General features: G+C 40.5%; 1 protein-coding gene across 2 annotated transcripts in view; it reads right to left on the bottom strand.

Moving 5' to 3' along the window:
* CNST (consortin, connexin sorting protein) overlaps positions 1 to 20,051 on the bottom strand; it is a 93,279-nt gene that overhangs the window by 8,183 nt on the left and 65,045 nt on the right. For both annotated transcript variants that reach the window (XM_021064469.1, XM_021064470.1), the window contains 3 exons: positions 17,714 to 17,735; positions 17,438 to 17,534; positions 8,797 to 9,686 (listed from right to left, as the gene is read on the bottom strand). In XM_021064469.1, the coding sequence (XP_020920128.1) occupies positions 8,797 to 9,686; positions 17,438 to 17,534; positions 17,714 to 17,735 (1,009 nt within the window). The remainder of the gene's footprint in view (positions 1 to 8,796; positions 9,687 to 17,437; positions 17,535 to 17,713; positions 17,736 to 20,051) is intronic.

Raw genomic sequence — 20,051 nt, 5'->3', positions numbered from 1 at the left:
ATCTTTATGAGTTTGAAATATGCAAATTCAAGAAACAGACCCAATAGTAAATTGCAAATAGGAATAAATGGATGTTAAAAGACCTAGAGAAACTCTTGAAACCATGTGGAAAGATAGAGAATGTTGCTTCCAAGACTTAGAAGCTAGTCCTACGTAAGGTAGCTATACTCAGCCTCTGCTTGGCCTCATCTGGGGTATTTGGCTCTGAAAGCCATGCAATTAAGGATACAAGCCTTCCCAAGTGGCCCCATCTTAGTTACTATGGAGGGCAATGAACTCTGGCAAACTTTTAAAAGAGGAAAGAAGTCAAGTATGAGAAATTACAGTTGTGTGGGGTGAGTCGATACTTCTGTCTTGACACCGTCCCCTGACTTAGCACTTAACTCTTGGCAAAAATCTAACCAAAACTTTTACTTTCTTTTCCTTCTTCTCTCCCACACGGACCTTTTGTTTCAGCAGACAGGCCTGCTTCAGGGTCTGAACTGAAGGAATGTGCTGTGCTCCCCATGATTTCCTTTCAATCAGGGATCTTTTCCAGGGAGCTTTTTTAACTGCCCTCTGGTCCTAGAGTAGTCTATAGGGGTGGTGGGACAAGGTCAGGTATAGGAGATGCAAGCCAACGGGGAAACTCTTAGACGACAGGTGGGTGTGGTCCCTTCAGTTCAGCAAGAGTTGTGGGCAAAGGTCTTAGAAATGACCCCTCACACATTGATTCCTATGTACGATACCAGGCAAAAATTTAAAAAAAAATTGAGAAATAACTAGTACAGCTTCCTTTAATTTTATGGTAGAAGGGCAAGTAAGTTAAAACCAGGCCATGGTCTTAGTCTGAGCTCTCATTCAAGACTGCCAAGTGTTTTTCAGTAGGTTTCTAAGTAGGTTGAGGTGGGACACATAGAAATGTGTTTTCTTCAAACTACTCTTTAAAAAACACATCTGTAGAGTTCCCGTCGTGGCTCAGTGGTGACGAACCTGGCTAGTATCCATGAGGACTTGGGTCTGATCCCTGGCCTCTTGTGCAGTGGGTTAAGGATCTGGCATTGCTGTGAGCTGTGGTGTAGATGGAAGATGCAGCTCGGATCTGGCATCGCTGTGGCTGTGGCGTAGGCCTGCAGCTGTAGCTCTGATTCGACCCTGAGCCTGGGAACTTCCATATGCCATGGATGCAGCCCTAAAAAGACCAAAACAAAGCAAAACAAAACAATTCTGTACCTTTTAATTTTTTAACATAATTTCAATACTAAAAAAAAATCAATAAACTTTAAATCTCAAAAAATAAAGCTTTAAAAACTAAATTTAGTTTCCGACTTCAATTCCTTTCATACCAAGCCGTTCCACTGAGAACAAAAAGAATGTCAAAGCTGTAATTAATGTAATTGCTATTGGTGGTACTCTACTATGAATAAGTGCAGAATTAAAATAAACAACAAAACATCTATCTGACCTAGCCCTGCATATTTGTAAATAAACAGATCTTCTGCGCCTCCCCTCAAACACCAATGATCATCTTAACTAGCATTTGAAGAATGAACTGGTTGTAAAAACAAGAATATTCTATCAACTCTGCTGGCATGGGAACTCATTATGCGACAAGGAAAACATTCAGAGATATTTGCTATGAGAACTGCCCCTCAAATTAAAGGAGAAAATAGATACCAAATAATGGCGTTCCCTTCATGGCTCAGTGGTTAATGAACCCGACTAGGATCCACAAGGATGTGGGTTCCATCCCTGGCCTCACTTGGTACGTTAAAGATCCGGCGTTGCTACGAGGTGGGGTGTAGGTTGCAGACACAGCTAGGATCCTGAGCTGCTGTGGCTCTGGCGTAGGTTGGCAGCTACAGCTCTGATTTGATGCCTAGCCTGGGAACCTCCATATGCTGTGGGTTCAGCTCTAAAAAAAGCCAAAACAAACAAAAAAGATACCAAATAATATTCTTTTACTGATCTAGGTTTTGCTCAATCCAGAACCTCAAGGTTGGTAATTTTTGTTTGTTTGTTTTTTTTGCCTTTTTTCCTTTTCTAGGGCCGCTCCTGCGGCATATGGAGGTTCCCAGGCTAGGGGTCTAATTGGAGCTGTAGCTGCCAGCCTACACCAGAGCCACAGCAACGTGGGACCCGAGCCGAGTCTGCAACCTACACCACAGCTCACGGCAACGCCAGATCCTTAACCACCGAGCAAAGCCAGGGATCGAACCTGCAACCTCATGGTTCCTAGTCGGATTTGTCAATCACTGAGCCACGACGGGAACTCCCCAAGGTTGGTAAATTTTGAACAAGAACACATGCTTGGTTCCCAACTAACTTGAGGATTAAATTCCTAAGTCATATAGCATATTATAAATAGCTAAAGTGCCAGCAATTTCAATAGAGAAACACATGTCAAATTTTCCACTACTATTCTTCACTGAAAGAATAAGGAATGGTTCTCTGCCTGGTCCTTTAGATTTGAGTTCCATAATAAGAACTATAATTTAGTGAATCTGCACACTTTATGTAAAGACGTTTACATAATATGCTACACTTAATCTTTACAACTCAATGACACAGGCATTATCAATCCTATTTTACAGATGAAGAAGCCAAGCTGAGACCTTAAATAACCTGCTTACATTTGTAGCACCAGTTACTGGCAGAGTTTGAATACAAACACAAGATTACACCTCTTGCCATTTCCATAATGTGAAATGATCTTATTTTCTGTGATTATTAAAATTTTGCTTTAATAATTTGTTGTAATATATATGACAATTAAAGTGAGATGAACAGAACTTTCAAATCAACCTAGTAAGTTTGTCTTTGCAGGGCACTTTTATAGCAACAAATCCTTATCTTATACATCACCTGAATTAATGAGTTAATTAAACTAATGGCTGAATCTGTCAATCTAGAGACTGTGGAGGAGATGCTTAGAGAAAAGATTCTTTGTGTCATTCAGTTAATTTAGACATAGATTAATGTCATGGTTACTACTATAGCAAATTAACAAGTCACAGCTGGAGCAAGAGGAGGCCCCTAGATGGAGGAAAGCCACCTTCTAGAAAGAACAGTATGGTGACCTCTGACCCCTACGATGCTACATTTTAGAACACCACAATACGGAGAGAGTAGACAAACAAATGATGAAGTACACCGATGGTGAATTTTTTAAAGGTCAATTTAAAAAGAACAAAAGTGTAGGTTTGTTTGTTTCTTTTTGTCTTTTTAGGGCCGCACCCGAGGCATATGGAGGTTCCCAGGCTAGGAGTTGAATCGGAGCTGCAGCTGCCGGCCTACCCCACAGCCACAGCAACGTCAGATCCAAGCTGTGTCTGCGACCTACACCACAGCTCACGGAAATGCCAGATCCTTAACCCAATGAGCGAGGCCAGGGATCAAACCCGAAACCTCATTGTTCGTGGTTGGATTCGTTTCCACTGCACCACGAAGGGAACTCCTATACTTTTATTTTTTAAAAAAACTTTTGGGAGTTCCCATTGTGGTGCAGCAGAAATAAATTCGACCAGGAACCATGAGGTTTCGAGTTTGATTCCTGGCCTCTATCAATGGATTAAGGATCCGGCGCTGCTGTGAGCTGTGGTGCAGGCCGGCAGCTGCAGCTCCGATTTGACCCCTAGCCTGGGAACCTCCACATGCCGTGGGTGCGGCCCTAGAAAAGATAAATAAATAAATACATACATACATACATAAATTTGATACTGTATCTAACTTCCTAGATTAGATACTACCTCATGTTCCTGTAATAGTTTTTGTTTGCTTAAAGGGGCAATTTAGTAAGTAGGAAAGAGGAAAAGAAATGGTAGGAATGTCAAGATAACCACCCCAGGTTTTAACAAGCAGTAAATCATTTAAATCGGTAGCCTCCACAATAGAACTCTTGATTCCCTTCCTCTCAAAAGTGCCCCTCACCACCATACCCAGTATCTAATCCATTAGCAAATTCTGTAGGTTCTTTCTTCAAAAATGTATTTTCACCAGAGCCATTGCTACTGAGGCCTTCATTATTTCTCATCTGAATAACTGCAATAAATAGATTAGTCTCCCCACCCCACCCCTTTTGTCTGTTTTAGGGCTGCACTCCGGCATATGGAGGTTCCCAAGCTAGGGGTCAAATTGGAACTGCAGCTGCCAGCGTACACCACAGCCACAGCAATGCCAGATCCGAGCCTCCTCTGCGACCTACACACAGCTCATGACAACAATGGATCCTTAACCCACTGAGTGTGGCCAGGGCTTGAACCCGAATCCTCATGGATACCAGTTGGGTTCATTCCCGCTGAGCCACGACGGGAACTCCTGGACTAGTCTCCCTTTTTTGGCTCTTGCCTCCATTTTTTCTAGACTCCACTGAGTAGCCAGGAAGCAAATGAGGTCACACCTTCTGTTCATAATCCATTTCAAAATCCTATGACCATGTAGATTTAAGTCCAGTCCCTCACCCTGGTCTACAAGGCCCTAGAGGACCCAGCTCAACCTTGCCTTTTCCACCTGAATGTCCTACTGCTCTTCTGTGCACTGTGCTCCAGCTGTGCTGGCCCTTCCGCTGGTCCTCCCATTGCCTTCGCTGACACCCTGGATGGTGGACCCTATTCTATTCCCCTGCCCTTCCACCACTTCAGTCTCTCTGCACCCCTTCACCCTGCTGAAACTGCTTCAGAGCCACCACCATATATGAAACTGGACCATTTATTTTTACGTGAACTTATTTATTATGTGTCTCTTCCTCTAGAGAGTAAGCTTCAGGAAAGCAGGGACTTGATCTGTGTTCACTGGGGTCTCCTCAGTTTCTAAATAATCAAAATTACATCTGTCCTTAAAGGTGATTTATTTTTCTAAATGAACTAGGTTTAAAAAAAAACAAGGAAAAAGGGGGGAAAGAAGTTGGGTCAAGGGTTGCTGTGTAGAGGTGGCTGCGCTGACTTTGTAGAGAATAGAAAAACGTATTCAACAGGATCCTCATCCTTAAGGCATTTGCAATTTTGTGTGGAAGGCAGGTTGCGCACACATGTGTTTGTCCTAAAATAACCAGGGAATATTATAAAGGCAGACAGAACTTTAGGAGGAATGGTGTTCAAGCCCCTCCCTTGTTTCAAAGTCAAAGTAATAAATACTACAGATGTCAGTGATGAAGAAATAATGGCAGGAGTTCCGGTTGTGGCCCAGTGGAAACAAATCTGACTAGTATGCATGAGGATTTGGGTCTGACCCCCGACCTCGCTCCGTGGGTTAGGGATCCAATGTTGCCATGAGCTGTGGTGTAGGCTGACAGTTGTAGCTCAGATTCCACCCGCAAGCCTGGGAACATCCATCTGCCAAGGGTGTGGCCCTAAAAAGCAAAAATAAGTAAATATAAACGCTAGTTGCACTGTGTTTTTAAAAGAAAGGAAGGAAGGAAGGAAGGAAGGAAGGAAGGAAGGAAGGAAGGAAGGAAAAGAAAGAATGGCAGCGGCCAGCATTTCCTGAGTACTGACCATGGCAGGCCCTGTGCTTGGCATTCTACACGCTAAAAAGGATCTGCCTAGATCTTGAGGGCTGAGAAGAAATAAATATATGAAAAAGAGTTCACTCCAGAGCAGATGAACACAGAAGGTAAAAATCAGAGGTGACAATATCTAAGGTCTATCGAGATGGAAGCAGGGAGGCCAGGCTGAGGAAAGATACAGTTGAGAACAAAGGAACAGTAGGAGGTGGGGTTGGGAAGGTAACGTGGGCCAGGTTACCGGGTGTCCTGAATACCAGGCCAAGCAGTACAGCCTTTATCCTGGAGCCAAACAGAGTCATGGGAAGAGACTGACAAGCAAACATTATTTTATAGCAGAGGTTCAAACTAACAGTCTGTCGTTAGATCCATCCCTAGCACACTCTCCGTGCCACTCCACAACTAAGTCCTTTCATTTACTCCTATTACTTGACTGGCCCCTCTGGGTGTCAGTCCGAGACCTTAAGTTTATATAGGGCTAACGCAAGATCATTTGGAGCAGGAGAAAATGGCATGAAGGAGGAGGAAACTTATTACTATAAGTAGCTATTGCAAAAATCCAGGAACAGAGAGTAAAGATGTAAATTAAAAGAATGATTAAAATGGAAAAGAAAGGGAGCTAGGTGCAAGAGACATGACAAATAAGAGAAGCATTCATCAATTAGAAAATTTAGAGAATGGGATAAAAAGAAAGGCAAAGATGAAACCATCTGGCACAAAGAAAAGATAGGTAATCCCTGGATAATCCTTTGGGGCTTTTTAGATACAGAAATTCTGGGTCAAGCACTTTCCATGAAGCCTCTTATGTTACTGGAAGACTGTATTTCCTCTGTTGTGAGAAGGCTGGACTTCCCCTGCTCGCCTTCAAAGAGCCATTCAAGAACACCACGATTGCTGTTTCTAAGCCCCTCGTTTGAGACCCATAGAATGACTAACTATATGATTTCATAAAATCCTACTGCATACTCCTAGCCTCCCATCTTAATCTGGTAAGGGAATGTCACAGTGGCAAGTCTTAATGTAACTTAACTTCCCTGAGTCCAGCCAAGAGACAGAGATGATACCGCACAGAAGCCACTTAGATTCCATAGCTTCTCTGGAGACAAACTCAGCAGCCATCTGGGCTGTCATCCTTCTCCCCATCAGAAGGTTCTAAGAGGTCCCACTGTGGCACAGAGGAAACAAATCCAACTAGTATCCATGAGGTTGTGGGTTTGACCCCCAGCCTCATTCAGTGGGTCAGGGATCTGGCATTGCCCTAAGCTGATCCCCTGTTGCTGTGGCTGGGGCATGGGCTGGCAGCTGCAGCTCTGATTCAATCCCTAGCCTGGGAACTTCCATATGCCACAGGTGCGGCCCTAAAAAGATAAAAAAAAATAAGAGTTTTTTAAAAAATTTAAAAAATAAAAACTTTTCCTGATATAGGCAGATTTTATCAAAGTATATTTTTCAGAAGAGAGAAGAATGTATTCAAAAACAATCTTTTAGCGTTATCACAGGGAAGTAAACTAATTTTGTTATAGTCATATGAAGCTTTTGAAGCTCTTTTTTTTTTTTTTTTTTTTTTTGGTCTTTTGTCTTTTCAGGGCCACACCCACAGCATATGGAGGTTCCCAGGCTAGGGATCAAATGAGACCTATAGCTGCTGGCCTACACCACAACCACAGCAATGCCAGATCCAAGCTGCATCTGCGACCTACACCACAGCTCACGGCAACGCCAGATCCTTAACCCACTGAGCAAGGCCAGGGATTGAACCCAAAACCTCATGGTTCCTAGTTGGATTTGTTTCCATTGTGGCACGATAGGCACCTCCGCTTTTGAGGTTCTTAAGATAGTACAACTTAACAGAACTTTTAGGAAAGGGAAGCATCCTTCATGTATAAAAAGTAAGGAAAGTGGAGTTCCCATCATGGCTCAGAAGAAACGAATCTGACTAGTATCCTTGAGGATGCAGGTTCGATCCCCGGCCTCACTCATTGGTTTAAGGATCCAGTGTTGCCGTGAGCTGTGGTGTAGGTCCCTGACACCACTTGGATCCCATGTTGCTGTGGCTATAGCGTAGGCCAGCAGTTGTAGCTCTGATTAGACCCCTAGCCTGGGAATCTCCATATGCCATGGGTGTGGCCTAAAAAGCCAAAAAAAAAAAAAAAAATAGATTTTAGGAAAAAAAATTAAGAAGAAAAGCCATAATTTATGGAGGACTGACTGTAAATGGCAATAAAAAGAGCTGGTTAAAATAAGCAAAATAATGACTACCTTATCTAATTTTGTCAAGAAAAAATTAAAAAGGAAAAAATCATAATTGATGGAGAATCAACTATAAATGGCAATAAAGGAAGCTAGTCATGTAACAGTAATTCTCTTAAAAAGGTTTTACAGGATTCCATTTTCATGTGTATTCTGTTCTCTACTTAGGCTTTATTACGTTTCCATTTTCTACTTGATTTTTTTTTTCGTGATAATGCGGAAATTGAAAACAATGGATATAAATTTTATAAGATGAAGACAAAGAAGAAGCCCAATTCTCAGAGAAGTAAACAGAATTAGAGAAGTAAATCGTAGCTCCATAAGGCTGGTAACTGGTATAGTCAGTATTTGAACTAAGGCTATCAGACTCTGCTCCTTCCACTATGCCAGGCTGCCTTCCTGAGGCGTTACAGTTTGGGTATGGCTTTCCGCATCCCCCCCAACCTAAAAAATTTATATTATCCAGCAAAGGAGGACAGTTATCATGATACTCTCCTCTGCCCTCCTTGTTGGTTTTGATTAGCTTAATTATTGTTTAGAGAAACTTTAAAATTTGAATTATTTATAATATTTAACTTAGTCAAGTATTAAGCATTAAGTTTGTTCAAACGTAGAGCTTATGAATCCACTCAGTATCCCCTACTCTTACTGTATTTTAAAATGTTTCCTTCATTGTTTTAAAGAATTAAAAAATACATTAATAAGAAACGTGAGTATATTACATTTTATTCTAGAGATATGAAAAGAAAAATAAGATTTCCTTGTAAGAATGTAAATAATCTTGTCTTGGTCATAATTCCCAGGACTGCCAAATAAAAACCACAAGAATATAAAAAATAGTACACAAATGCTCACTGAACTGGAAATTATACACATGCAATATAATTTCTTAAGGTATAAACATCATGATTATACAATAAATAAATAAAACTAATGATTAAAAGTTCATGTTAACTAAATTTCCCCCTCATATTTGAGGCCAGGGACAAACAAGACAATATTTAGCATACATGCGTTTCAAATTTCATTTTCCTTTTAATTGTATTTATATGAAATCTCAAATTTACCTCTGCAATTTCTATCCTTTTTGCAAGATCATCGAGAGAAAGAGAGCTTTCATCAGAAGGCAGGCTCTCCTGTAAACTGTAGGATGCTTCTTCAGGAGAAAGATCTTGAAGATCAGAATCTTCCTCTTGGTTATCTTCACATAAAAGAGAATCTTCAGAATCTTTTAAGCATCCTTCCAAAAGGCTGTTTAGATAGTCTTCTGTTTCTTTGCTGACTTGGTCGTCCTTATCTCCCTGTTCCTCTGGGGCCATATACACCTCTGGAAGCACTGTACTTAAGTCAGAGACTTGATTATTTTCACAAAGTACATTCTCAGAGCCCTGTGAGTCAGTCTGCCTCTGTGGTGATTTTCCATCACTGTCTGTGAGATCAGGTTGCTGCAGCTCAGTTAATTCATTATTCTCAAGTTGATCTGTGGGCAACGCCTCAGAAGCATCCTGAAGTGGCAAATGGAGTTCCTTTCTTCGCGTCTGTGAATATTTACCTTCAGAAATCAACACAGGAGGTATATGGTCAGAGCCTGGTAAAATCAACGGCACTATCACTGACTCACTGGAAACCTTCGCATCTTCAGCAATGCCCTCTGATCCGGCCACATCCTGGCCGGCCTCGGTGTGAGCCAGCTGCAGGCGGCTGTTGTCCTCACAAGCATTCTCGGCAGAGTGTGGCCCAGACCTGCTCCCGGCAGACTCCAAGGGCTGGGCGTGGAGCTCCAGCGTGGCTTCAGTGCTGCAGAGCGGCTCCTCCGTGTGGCTCTTCCCTGCAGTTACCACAAGGCCGGGGGGATCTGCCTGCCTGTCCACCTGATTACAGCAGGGACTGCTCTCCCTGGTCTCTTTGTTATGTTGGCCTTCTTTCCCTGAATCCATGCCAAGACAGGTTTCACTCTCTGAAGATGAAGGAAAACAAGTTGTTTTAAGATTCAAATCAGCATTTTGTACAGGAGGGAAGAGAAAGGACATAAAAACATGTGAGACAGAACACTATTCTAAACCTCTGAAATGAAAATTCTACCTGTTGGATAATAGCATCTTTAGGTAGAGAAAATATCCTAAATATTCAGCAAATAATCCTTTACATATAAGAATTAACAGGGATTATTCAAAAACATGCTGAGAACATGAATATATAATTTAGTCTTCACTATCATTGAAAAAGTCATTTTTCAAAGGTTTAAAAGATGTTCTTCTGAGCTTTATTGGCCATCTACAGTTAAATAAATACTTTAAAATGTAGGAAAATTATTTTCTGTGTATTTAAGACATGATATATTAAACACATTTTTTTTTACATGATGAACCTTAGTAATATATAAGAAAAACAATACCAGTTCTGATCTATTAAGACTAAATTAAGGAACATAAGTCTGTTTTGTTCAAATTTGTTTAAGTATAATATCCTTAATAACGACATCTTTAATTAATGTGTTTGAAAGTACTTATAATTTCTAAAAGCAAGACAGTAAAAGGTACCAGGCAGAAATGGGTTTGGAATTTTGACATTTCTTTCAATTTCTATTTTAAATAATACCAATTTTAACTATTTTTCTTTCACTTTAAAACCTAACCATCAAAAGCCTTCACAGGGAGTTCCCATTGTGGTTTCAGCAGGTTACGAACCCAACTAGTATCCATGAGGGTGCAGGTTTGATCCCTGGCTTTGCTCAGTAGGTTAAGGATCAGGCATTGCCATGAGCTGTGGTGTAGGTCACAGACACAGCTCGGATCCCATGTTGCTGTGGCTGTGGCTGTGGCTGTGGCATGGACCAGCAGCTGCAGCTCCCATTCGACCCCTAGCCTGGGAACTTCCATATACCACAAGGGTGGCCCTAAAAAGCAAAAATAAATGATTAATTAAAACATTCACAAAATATATACTAAATGCATAAAACAGTAGATAGCAGAGAAGCTTGCTCATGATTCACTTTTTGGTCCATTAGGAATCCCCAACTACCACAGAGCTTTAATTCTTTCTCATAGACGGTTTAATTTATGCACATAATGGGCCAAAGGTTATAATCAAGGATGAACTATAGTGATGACTATATTTCACCTGGTTTTTCATTTATTGGTACTTTACTTATATTGGTAATTACCAATTGGCAATGGAGGTCCATACCATACCAAAGAAAAGGTAGTACCTAAATGCCATCTTCTGACTTCAGGGAATCAGGGCCAGCGGCTAGCCACCTTGACTTTGCACTGCTGCATTTACTAGAGTTTGTGCTACCTCCCCCAACATCCTGACTCTAACATCAGATGAAGAGAGGCCAGGGAAAACAGAAGGCATTTGGAGGGAGAGTACAGTACTCGTCCTCTCGTCCCACCTCAAAGAATCACTCAGTTTGGAAGATGGTAAGAAAACACACAGACGTTTTATTCCCCATCATGCTGTCTGCCTGACCACTGAGCTCACTGGTCTGCCCTTCGAGATCAGAGCAAAGGGCCAAGCCAGATGGGAAGGTCTCCTCCACAAGTTCCCAGTACCCCAAGGTTCAGAAGTCGGTCCCCAGGCGTTCTCCCATGGCTCAGAGGGTTGGGCAGGCGGCAACGTCACTGCTTTGGCTCGGGTTCAATCCCTGGCTCAGGTTCAATCCCTCGCTCAGGAACTCCCACATGCTAGAGGCTAGCCAAAAAAAAAAAAAAAAAAAAAAAAAAGAAGAAGAAGAAGACAGCCCTCAAAACATATCCATAGAATTCAGAGAGTAAGTGGCAAAAACACAAGGCAGAGAGGCCCCCACATCAGGGGAACTCTAGTTGAGGGTCAGTTACCTACGGGACCATAAATATCTAAGAGGGAGACTTGGAAATAAGCTCCTCCTCAGCTGGTCCTACTGGAGCAACCATGCCTCCCCACACTTTGGATTCAGTCATGTGCAGTAATTTAGCTTCAACAGACAGCACACCATGCTCCCAGCCCCTGCAGAGCTGGTGGACAAAGAAGAACTTCAAATAAAATGAGACTTAAGTGTTAAGGGAAAGTTAGGAACTGAAGAGGACTAAGTCACAAAGAATCAAAATGAGACAACTTAATAGCTGTGACTTAAAAATTAGAGAATCAGTCTGAGATGCCATGATATGAGTAGAAAGCGAGGTGGTTGACTACAGTTACTAGACAAGATACAGTCATTTTAAGTATTGCTTCTTTTGTTTTTGTTTTGCTTTTTAGGGTCATACCTACAGCATATGGAAGTTCCCAGACCAGGGGTTGAATCAGAGCTACAGCTGCCGGCCTACACCACAGCCACAGCAACGAGGGGATCTGAGCCATGTCTGTGACCTATGCAGCTCTCAGCAATGCCTCATCCTTAACCCACTGCTTTGAGGGCAGGGATCAAACCCGAATCTTCAGGGATGCTAGCAGGGTTCGTAACCCGCTGAGTCACAACGGGAACTACTTAAGTCCTGTTTCTAATGAAGCAAGATACCACTTAAGTGGTGCATAACAAAGACTACACAGAGCACAATGTATTATTTATAAGATACTAGCCTGAAAGCAGTTGCTTCATTCCACCATTAGGAACAATACAAAATATGAAAAGAAAATGTCATTTAAGACGCAAAGGGCAAGAGTTCCAGACTACATCAGGAGAATAGCTATAGTTTTATGTTTGATGCCAATAAAATCTAAGTAATATTTTTAATACATATTCGGTCTCCAAATCAAACATAATGTATGCTATTTTATAATTTGCTATCTCAAATTATGCTTTGGGGGAAAAGCTAAAATACGTCCCTCCAGGTCATAAAAACGAGTCCTTGGCTTGACTCTCCCACCTGTCTGATTCCTGCTCTCTAGAGATAGCCCCTTTCAATTCCTGTAGCTGTCTCCTCTCACACGTACCCTCTATTTCCAGGTAAGATTTATATTGCTATTTATTGACTTGTAGTTTTCGAGACGGCCCACTGACTTCCTACTATGGAAGAGGGTTAGTCCGCATGGTTCTTTACAGTCCTTTCCCCCAGAGCGATGTTTTCTTTCCCTTTCTCTTGTTCCTAGTACAATTCAACACATTTCTGGGGCAAATAACATTCAAATGTTTACATTACTATGGCTTTGTAAATACTATTCACAACTGACCCACACTGTGTGCTATGATACATTTTCCTCTTTCCTTTATGCTTTGTTTTCCTTGGTGTTTATAACTGCCTCATTATTTCATTAAAAAATATTTTCAGACTCTGACAGATGAACAACTATGGCATATGTATGAACAGATAATCCATCAATTTTAAAACACATCCTTCTTAAGAGTTCCTGTTGTGGCTCAGCAGTCATGAACCCGACTAGTATCCATGAGGATATGGGTTCGATCCCTGGCCTGGCTCAGTGGGTTAAGGATCCGGCACTGCTGTGAGCCATGGTGTGGGTCACAGATGAGGCTTGGATCTGGTGTTGCTGTGTCTGTGGTATAGGCCGGAAGCTACAGCTCCAATTTGACCCCTCATCTGGGAGCTTCCATATGCCACAGGTGTAGCCCCCAAAAGATAAATAAATAAATAAAAATAAAAGTCTTTACTCCTTCACCTCTGACTAAAACTTTGGTTGGGTAAAGTTTTCCAGGTTAGAAATCAGTTTCTCTCATAACACTGTTGTATTGTACCTAGCTTTCCATAGGGCCTCCTGCTCAATAAAGCGGGAATATGAAGGTCTAAATGCTTCTTGTACAGTCTTTTTAGCCCAACTCCAAATCCTTACATTTGGAGGTAACTTCCATGACTCCAATTCCCAAACCCTTCCAGGCAGAAAACAACTTTTTCCCTGTAGACATTTAGTTTTTGGCTTCTCTGGTATATTAAGCCTGGTGCCACCCATCCATCTGCTTTCCAGCTTCCAAAATTTTCTAGATGTCACATCTGCTGCTGTTTCCTTGCCAGTTCTGTCCTTCTGGCTTTCTGCCTTTAAGGATTCCTTTCTGACATTTTAACAGTGTTCCAAGAAAATGTGGAAGTAAATGTTTGAACCACTATGGTTAACAAAAATAATTTCTGAATTTTCTACAAGTATGTATCATAGCACAAAGCTTATTATTAATATTTCTCTTAATATTAACATGAGTTTCTGTTAATTGGCTCCCCTAAACCCAAAGATCTAAAGATCTAGTGAGCTAAGTTTACTAATCTCTTCTGCACTGACTTAATACATACTTTAAAAAAAAATCTAATCTGATGAAATAAAAATAGAATAATAGGAGTTCCTGCTGTGGTGCAAGGGGATTGGTGGCAGTGTCTTGGGAACACCGGGACACAGGTTTGATTCCTGGCCTGGTATGGCAGGTTAAGGATTCGGTGTTGCCACAACTGCAGCTTCAGTCACAACTGAGGCTCAGATCTGATCCTTGGCCTGGGAACTCCATATGCCACAGGGTGGCCAAGAAAGAAAGAAAAAAATGGAATAATAGCTAAGTGCATGACAGATACTTAGCAAATACCAAATTAAAGAGGTAGAGTTCTGGGAGTTTCCATTGTGGCTCAGTGTGAAAGAATCTAACTGGTGTCTGTGAGGATGCAGGTTCGACCCCTGGCCTTGCTCAGTGGGTTAAGGATCTGGCATTGCCGTGAACTGTGGTGTAGGTCATAGACGAGGCTTGGACTTGGCATTGCTGTGGTGGTGGTGTAGGCCCCAATTTGATCCCTAGCCTGGGAACTTCCATATGCTGCAGGTGCAGCCCTGAAAAGACAAATGAATAAATAAATAAATAAATAAATAAATAAATAAATAAAGAGGTAGAGTTCTAAAATGAGAAGTTAGATTCAACCTAAGTTCTAACACATGCTCTACAAATGCACATGCTTTTGAGCTACTCTCTGCTCTCCTATTCTCCCATATATTCTCTTTAGGGAAAAATGGTTCATGCAATTCATGATATGAGACTAAAGCACTCATAAATTAACATATTCCTTCAATTTTCTGAGAATCCCACTAATTATCATTAGGTAGAAATGTGATATCAGGCTTGAAAAAGAACTTTTCGATGTAAATATTTCAGCAGATTAAAAAAACTGAACTTTAAGTTTGAAATGTTAATAATAGTTTAAAATAGTACAGCTTCTACAGAAATTAATTCCTAATTAAAAATATACACACCCAGTCATCAGGGAAAAGCAAGTTAAAAGCACAATGTGGTGCAGCAGGTTAGGGATCTGGCAGTGTCACTGCAGCTGCTTGGGAACTTCCACATGGCCCAGTTGTGGCAAAAAAACCCACAAAACACAAAAAACAAAACAACAAAACAAAAAAATAAATGACAATGACATTTATATCCACTAAAATGTCTGAAGAAAAAAGACTGACAACATTAAATGTCAGCAAGGGTGTGGAGCAACTGGAATTCTCATATATTACTGGTGGGGTATAAAATGGTAATAACGGCTGGAGAACTATTTAACAGTTTCTTAGAAAGTTAAACATGTGCCTTCACTATGACCCAGTGATTCCACTCTCAGTTCTTTATCCAGGAGAAATGAAAACATATAACCCCCACCCCCACCCCCCCACACAAAAACTTCCTAGCAGTTTCATTCATATTTCTAACTTGGAAACAATCCAAATGTTTATCAACAGGTGTCTGGATAAACAAATGTGGTATAGTCAAAAAATGGAATACTATTCAGCAATGAAAAGATATGAACTAATGAAACATACAACAAAAGGAGTGATTCTCAAAAAAAAAAGTATGCTGATTATACAGCATAAATTGGGACATTTTTAAATCAATTATATCTTTAATTTTAAAAAAAGTAGAAACCAGGAGACCCAGGTTCCAATTGTGAATAAAGCACCAAGCAAAATAGCTTAAACATGACAACTCAGTGTCCCTCTCTGTGTCACCCATCTCGCAGCAGAGGCCAGGCCAGAAGTAATGCCAGGCTAGTGCTGGGCAGTGTTGGACTCAAACAATCAGTTCTTAACAGCATTCTTCCCAAGGTGCACAACACAGAGGCACACGCCCAAACTAGGTGGCTATTTTGGAACTTTTTCCTCTAAGGTTTTTATGAGGTTTATTGTATTCTGATTTCCAGCACAAAAGTGACTGGAAAAAGAGACAGGATGAGTAGAATATAGTAGGACTGACCTACTAAAGCAACCCCAATTTTTCTTCTAAGTGGGGACAGGAAGTTCCTGCTGTGGCTCAGTGGGTTAAGAAGCTGACACAGTGCCCGTAAGCATGTAGGTTCAATCCATGGCCTTGCTCAGTGGATTAAGGATCAGGGGTGGCCACAAGCTGCAGTATAGGTCAGCAGCTGCAGCTCTGATTTGATACCTAGCCTGGGAACATCCATATGCCACATGTGTGGCCATAAAAAGAAAACAGAAAACAAAAAAAGGAAGAGGGGATAAAGTAAGATTTAGGGGAGAAAGAAAAAGGACAGAAAAAGGCAAGTGAAATTGACGACATCATCATCATCATATCTCTTTAGGCAACTCAGTCAAAACACCTCATGCTGCCTGTCCAATATTGGACTCTCAGGCCCAGGAATATAAATTAATACTAAAATCATATACAAGGAAAAACAAACACCTAAAACATTTATTTTTCTTCATTTTCTAAAGTGTTTATAATGAACATACATTACTACTACATAAAAAGTTTCTAAAAATCGTTAACTTTTGACAAAAAATACAAAGTGATATAAAATACATCCCTGGAGTTTCTGCTATGGCTCAGTGGGTTAATGATCTGCCTTGTCTCTGTGGCAGCACCAGATAGATCCCTGGCTGTGGCCTGGATTCAATTCCTGGCCCAAGAACTTTCATATGCCATGAGTGTGGCCATTAAAAACAAGCAAAAAAAACCCCCAAAACAAAATAAAACAACCCCTCCCCCCAAAATAAACATACACTAAGAAAAAAATAAAATGAAAATATAAAAAGTTAAAATATATATATATAAATGCTTTAGAAGTGATATATACAAATTAAAGTATAAGTCCATCCACAAAAAAGGACAAAAATAAATTACTATAGATAAATTATCAAGATACAGAGCTTATCTTGATAATATCTAGATTTACAGAAAAAAATCTGGTAAAATTTATATAATTATTGGTTTTTAAATAGAAAAGGATGTCTGAATATGCTACAACCAATTCTATTTCAGAGGTTATTTCTATAATCTTGTTATAGTCTTCAATACATATAATCACTTAACTGAAAACATGAAATAATTTTTTTTTTTTTTTTGGTCTTTTTTTAGGGCCGCACCTGTGGCATATGGAGGTTCCCAGGCTAGGGGTCAAATCTGAGCTGTAGCTACTGGCCACAGCCACAGCCACAGCAACATCAGATCTGAGCCACATCTGTGACCTACAACACAGTTCAAGCGCTGCAATGCCAGATCCTTAATCCATTGAGCAAGGCCAGGGATCAAACCTATGTCCTCATGGATGCTAGTCAGATTTGTTTCCAATGAGCCACCATGGGAACCCCAATAATTTTGTTTTTATAAGAATTTAGATTTTACAATTTCCACTACTAGATATCTAAAAATAGTTAGAAAAATGTAAAAAAAAATATCTCATTTTACTCTTTGTATAGGAAAGGTATAGGCAAAAGACTCCTTCACAGCTACTCAGATGTAGCAGTTGTAAAATATTGTAAGAGGCAGGCATCTCTTACAATCCTAATTTAAAAACATACCAGGCTCTTTGGCTGTAGCTCCTCTTTCCTTTGGATCTTCAGACACTACTAACTGCGTAAAGCATTTCCTTCCCAGGGACTTCTGTACAGCTGCTATCTAAAAAGTTTTTTAAAAAGAAAAAAGAAAAAAAAAAACTTTGGGGGAAATTGTTGTATTATATTAGAAAGCTGAAAATAATTTGAGAAAGGTTTCATTACTCTCTAAAATATTTCACCCAACAAACATGACATCTAACATTTTTCCTATAAATATTTTCAAAGAAAACAATCTCTTACCTTACATTTGGATAAAAGGGGACTGTAGAAAAAATAGAGAAAAAAAGAATTAAAAAAAATAACAGTAGTAACATGCTTCCTAACAAATGTCACTGAAACAGCTGTAAAAATATAGGAGTTCCCATCATGGTGCAGCAGAAACCAATCCAACTAGGAACCATGAGGTTTCAGGTTCGATCCCTGGCCTCGCTCAGTGGGTTAAGGATCTAGCGTTGCCGTGAGTTGTGGTGTAGGTCACAGATGTGGCTCAGATCTGGCGTTGCTGTATCTGTGGCATAGTCTGGCAGCTGTAGCTCCAATTTGACCCCTATCCTGGGAACCTCCATATGCTGCGGGAGTGCCAGAGGCCAGCTCTGGCAGCCAGGGAGTGTACACTTTTCCCTGAAGGAGATGGATGAGCGTCGGCGTATGCACACGGAGACAGCCTCTTTGTCCCTTCTTTCAGGGCGGTGGACTGCTCAAATTTTATTGGCATAAGTGGTTGATTATATAGACAGTTTTTCACTACAGTTAACATCACAGTGTTAAAAGTACACTGGTTAACTATTACATGATAAAGCAGCTATACATCATGTTCTAAGATCTTTATCTTAACTAAATTTAGTGAGTACAATTTAAGGGCAATTAGGTACAATACATCATGTTTTAAGATCTTTATCTTAACTAAATTTAGTGAGTACAATTTAAGGGCAATTAGGTACAATACATCATGTGGAAAGGAGGAGACTCAGTACAAATCATCCCATGGCCAGCCAGTCTTTACAAGTTAAAGAGGTCACAGACACAAGAATTTGGCATTCACAAATCTTGTTTTTAGACTGGTGCTTATCTTTAAAGCGTTATAGCAGGGAGACAGTGTAAGAAAATATAAATCAACTTAACTAGCTATCACTTAATCAAGGACAAAACTCACAGCTAGGTTTCATGAATAATATGTGTCTAACTTTTATGAACCTCATTAAAATCCTAACTCTAAAGTTTAATATATAACTAGTTAGTAGATAAACACTATGTTTTAACTAAGTTGGATTTAAATAGGGGAAAGTCCTTCAGGATGAAATTCTTATTATATTATTGTTGTAACTTTGTTAAATCACAAATCACCACAGGAAAGTAAAAATGGAAAATAAGAATAATAAGCAAATAATCAGGAAAGACTGAGGAAAACTGAATAACAAGTGAATAACAGAAGACTAGGTCACCCGACAAACAATCCACGTTCTCCGGCGCAAACATGGAAATGGTTTTCCAGGAAAGCCCCAATTCCTTCCCATCAACATCAACATGAGAGCCGTGTAACCTGAGGCCTGCCCTCGGCTTGTACTGTACAGGCAGGCTTCAGCCTGCCCTTGGTTTTGCACCTTACAGGCAGGCTTTTATCCTGACCAGAAGCCCACCTTCGGCTTGTACCATTCAGGTGAGTTCCCTTCCTTGGTTAGGAACCTGCCTTCAGGTTTTTCTACCGTCAGGCAAGGTCCTTTTTTCAAGTCCCTACATCTTCTTGGCTCCCCACACGGGAGTGGCCCTAAAAAGCAAAAAAAAAAAACCAGCTTCTCTGGATTCTATTGTTAGTACAGAACACTTCCACTGCTGAAACATTACCACTGGTTCACACAGTTCAAAGGGCAGCTATATCGTGTGTTAATATCCTTAAATGGCCAATAACTAATGAAAGCCCCCAAAGAAGCTATAAATGCTGAGATCAAGGGAAGGAAATAACTTTTTGCTAGTAAGGTATTTAAAGAGTATTTCACACATATTTTTAAAATTTCAGTTTATGTTATTATAGTCTAAAATACATTGTGGAGGAAGATAATTTTATTGGCATTACTTAGAAAAGGGTAACTAAAAGTAATCTTTTAACACTGTATTTTAGGGACTACCCAAGATAAAAGAATGCGTATATTCAACAAAAAGCATACACAAAAATGTTCACAGCCACTTTATTCATAATAATCAAAAACAAGAAATAATCCAAACAGGAGTTCCTGTCATGGCGCAGTGGTTAATGAATCCAACAAGGAACCATGAGGTTGCAGGTTCGATCCCTGGCCTCGCTCAGTGGGTTAAGGATCTGGCATTGCCGTGAGCTGTGGTGTAGGTTGCAGACATGGCTTGGATCCCGCGTTGCTGTGGCTCTGGCGTAGGCCGGCGGTTATAGCTCCGATTCAACCCCTAGCCTGGGAACCTCCATATACTGTGGGAGCAGCCCAAGAAATGGCAAAAAGACAATAAGCAAAACAAAACAAAACAAGAAGTAATCCAAGTATCTATTTTAAACAGTATGATGGAGTTTTCTTACGGCACAGTGGGTTAAGGGTTGGGCATTGTTACTGCA

Source organism: Sus scrofa, chromosome 10, assembly GCF_000003025.6.
Source record: "Sus scrofa isolate TJ Tabasco breed Duroc chromosome 10, Sscrofa11.1, whole genome shotgun sequence".
In the NCBI taxonomy this organism is placed as follows: Eukaryota; Metazoa; Chordata; class Mammalia; order Artiodactyla; family Suidae; genus Sus; species Sus scrofa.
The sequence above is the reverse complement of the archived record's forward strand: the minus strand, read 5'-3'. Positions and strand labels throughout refer to the sequence as shown.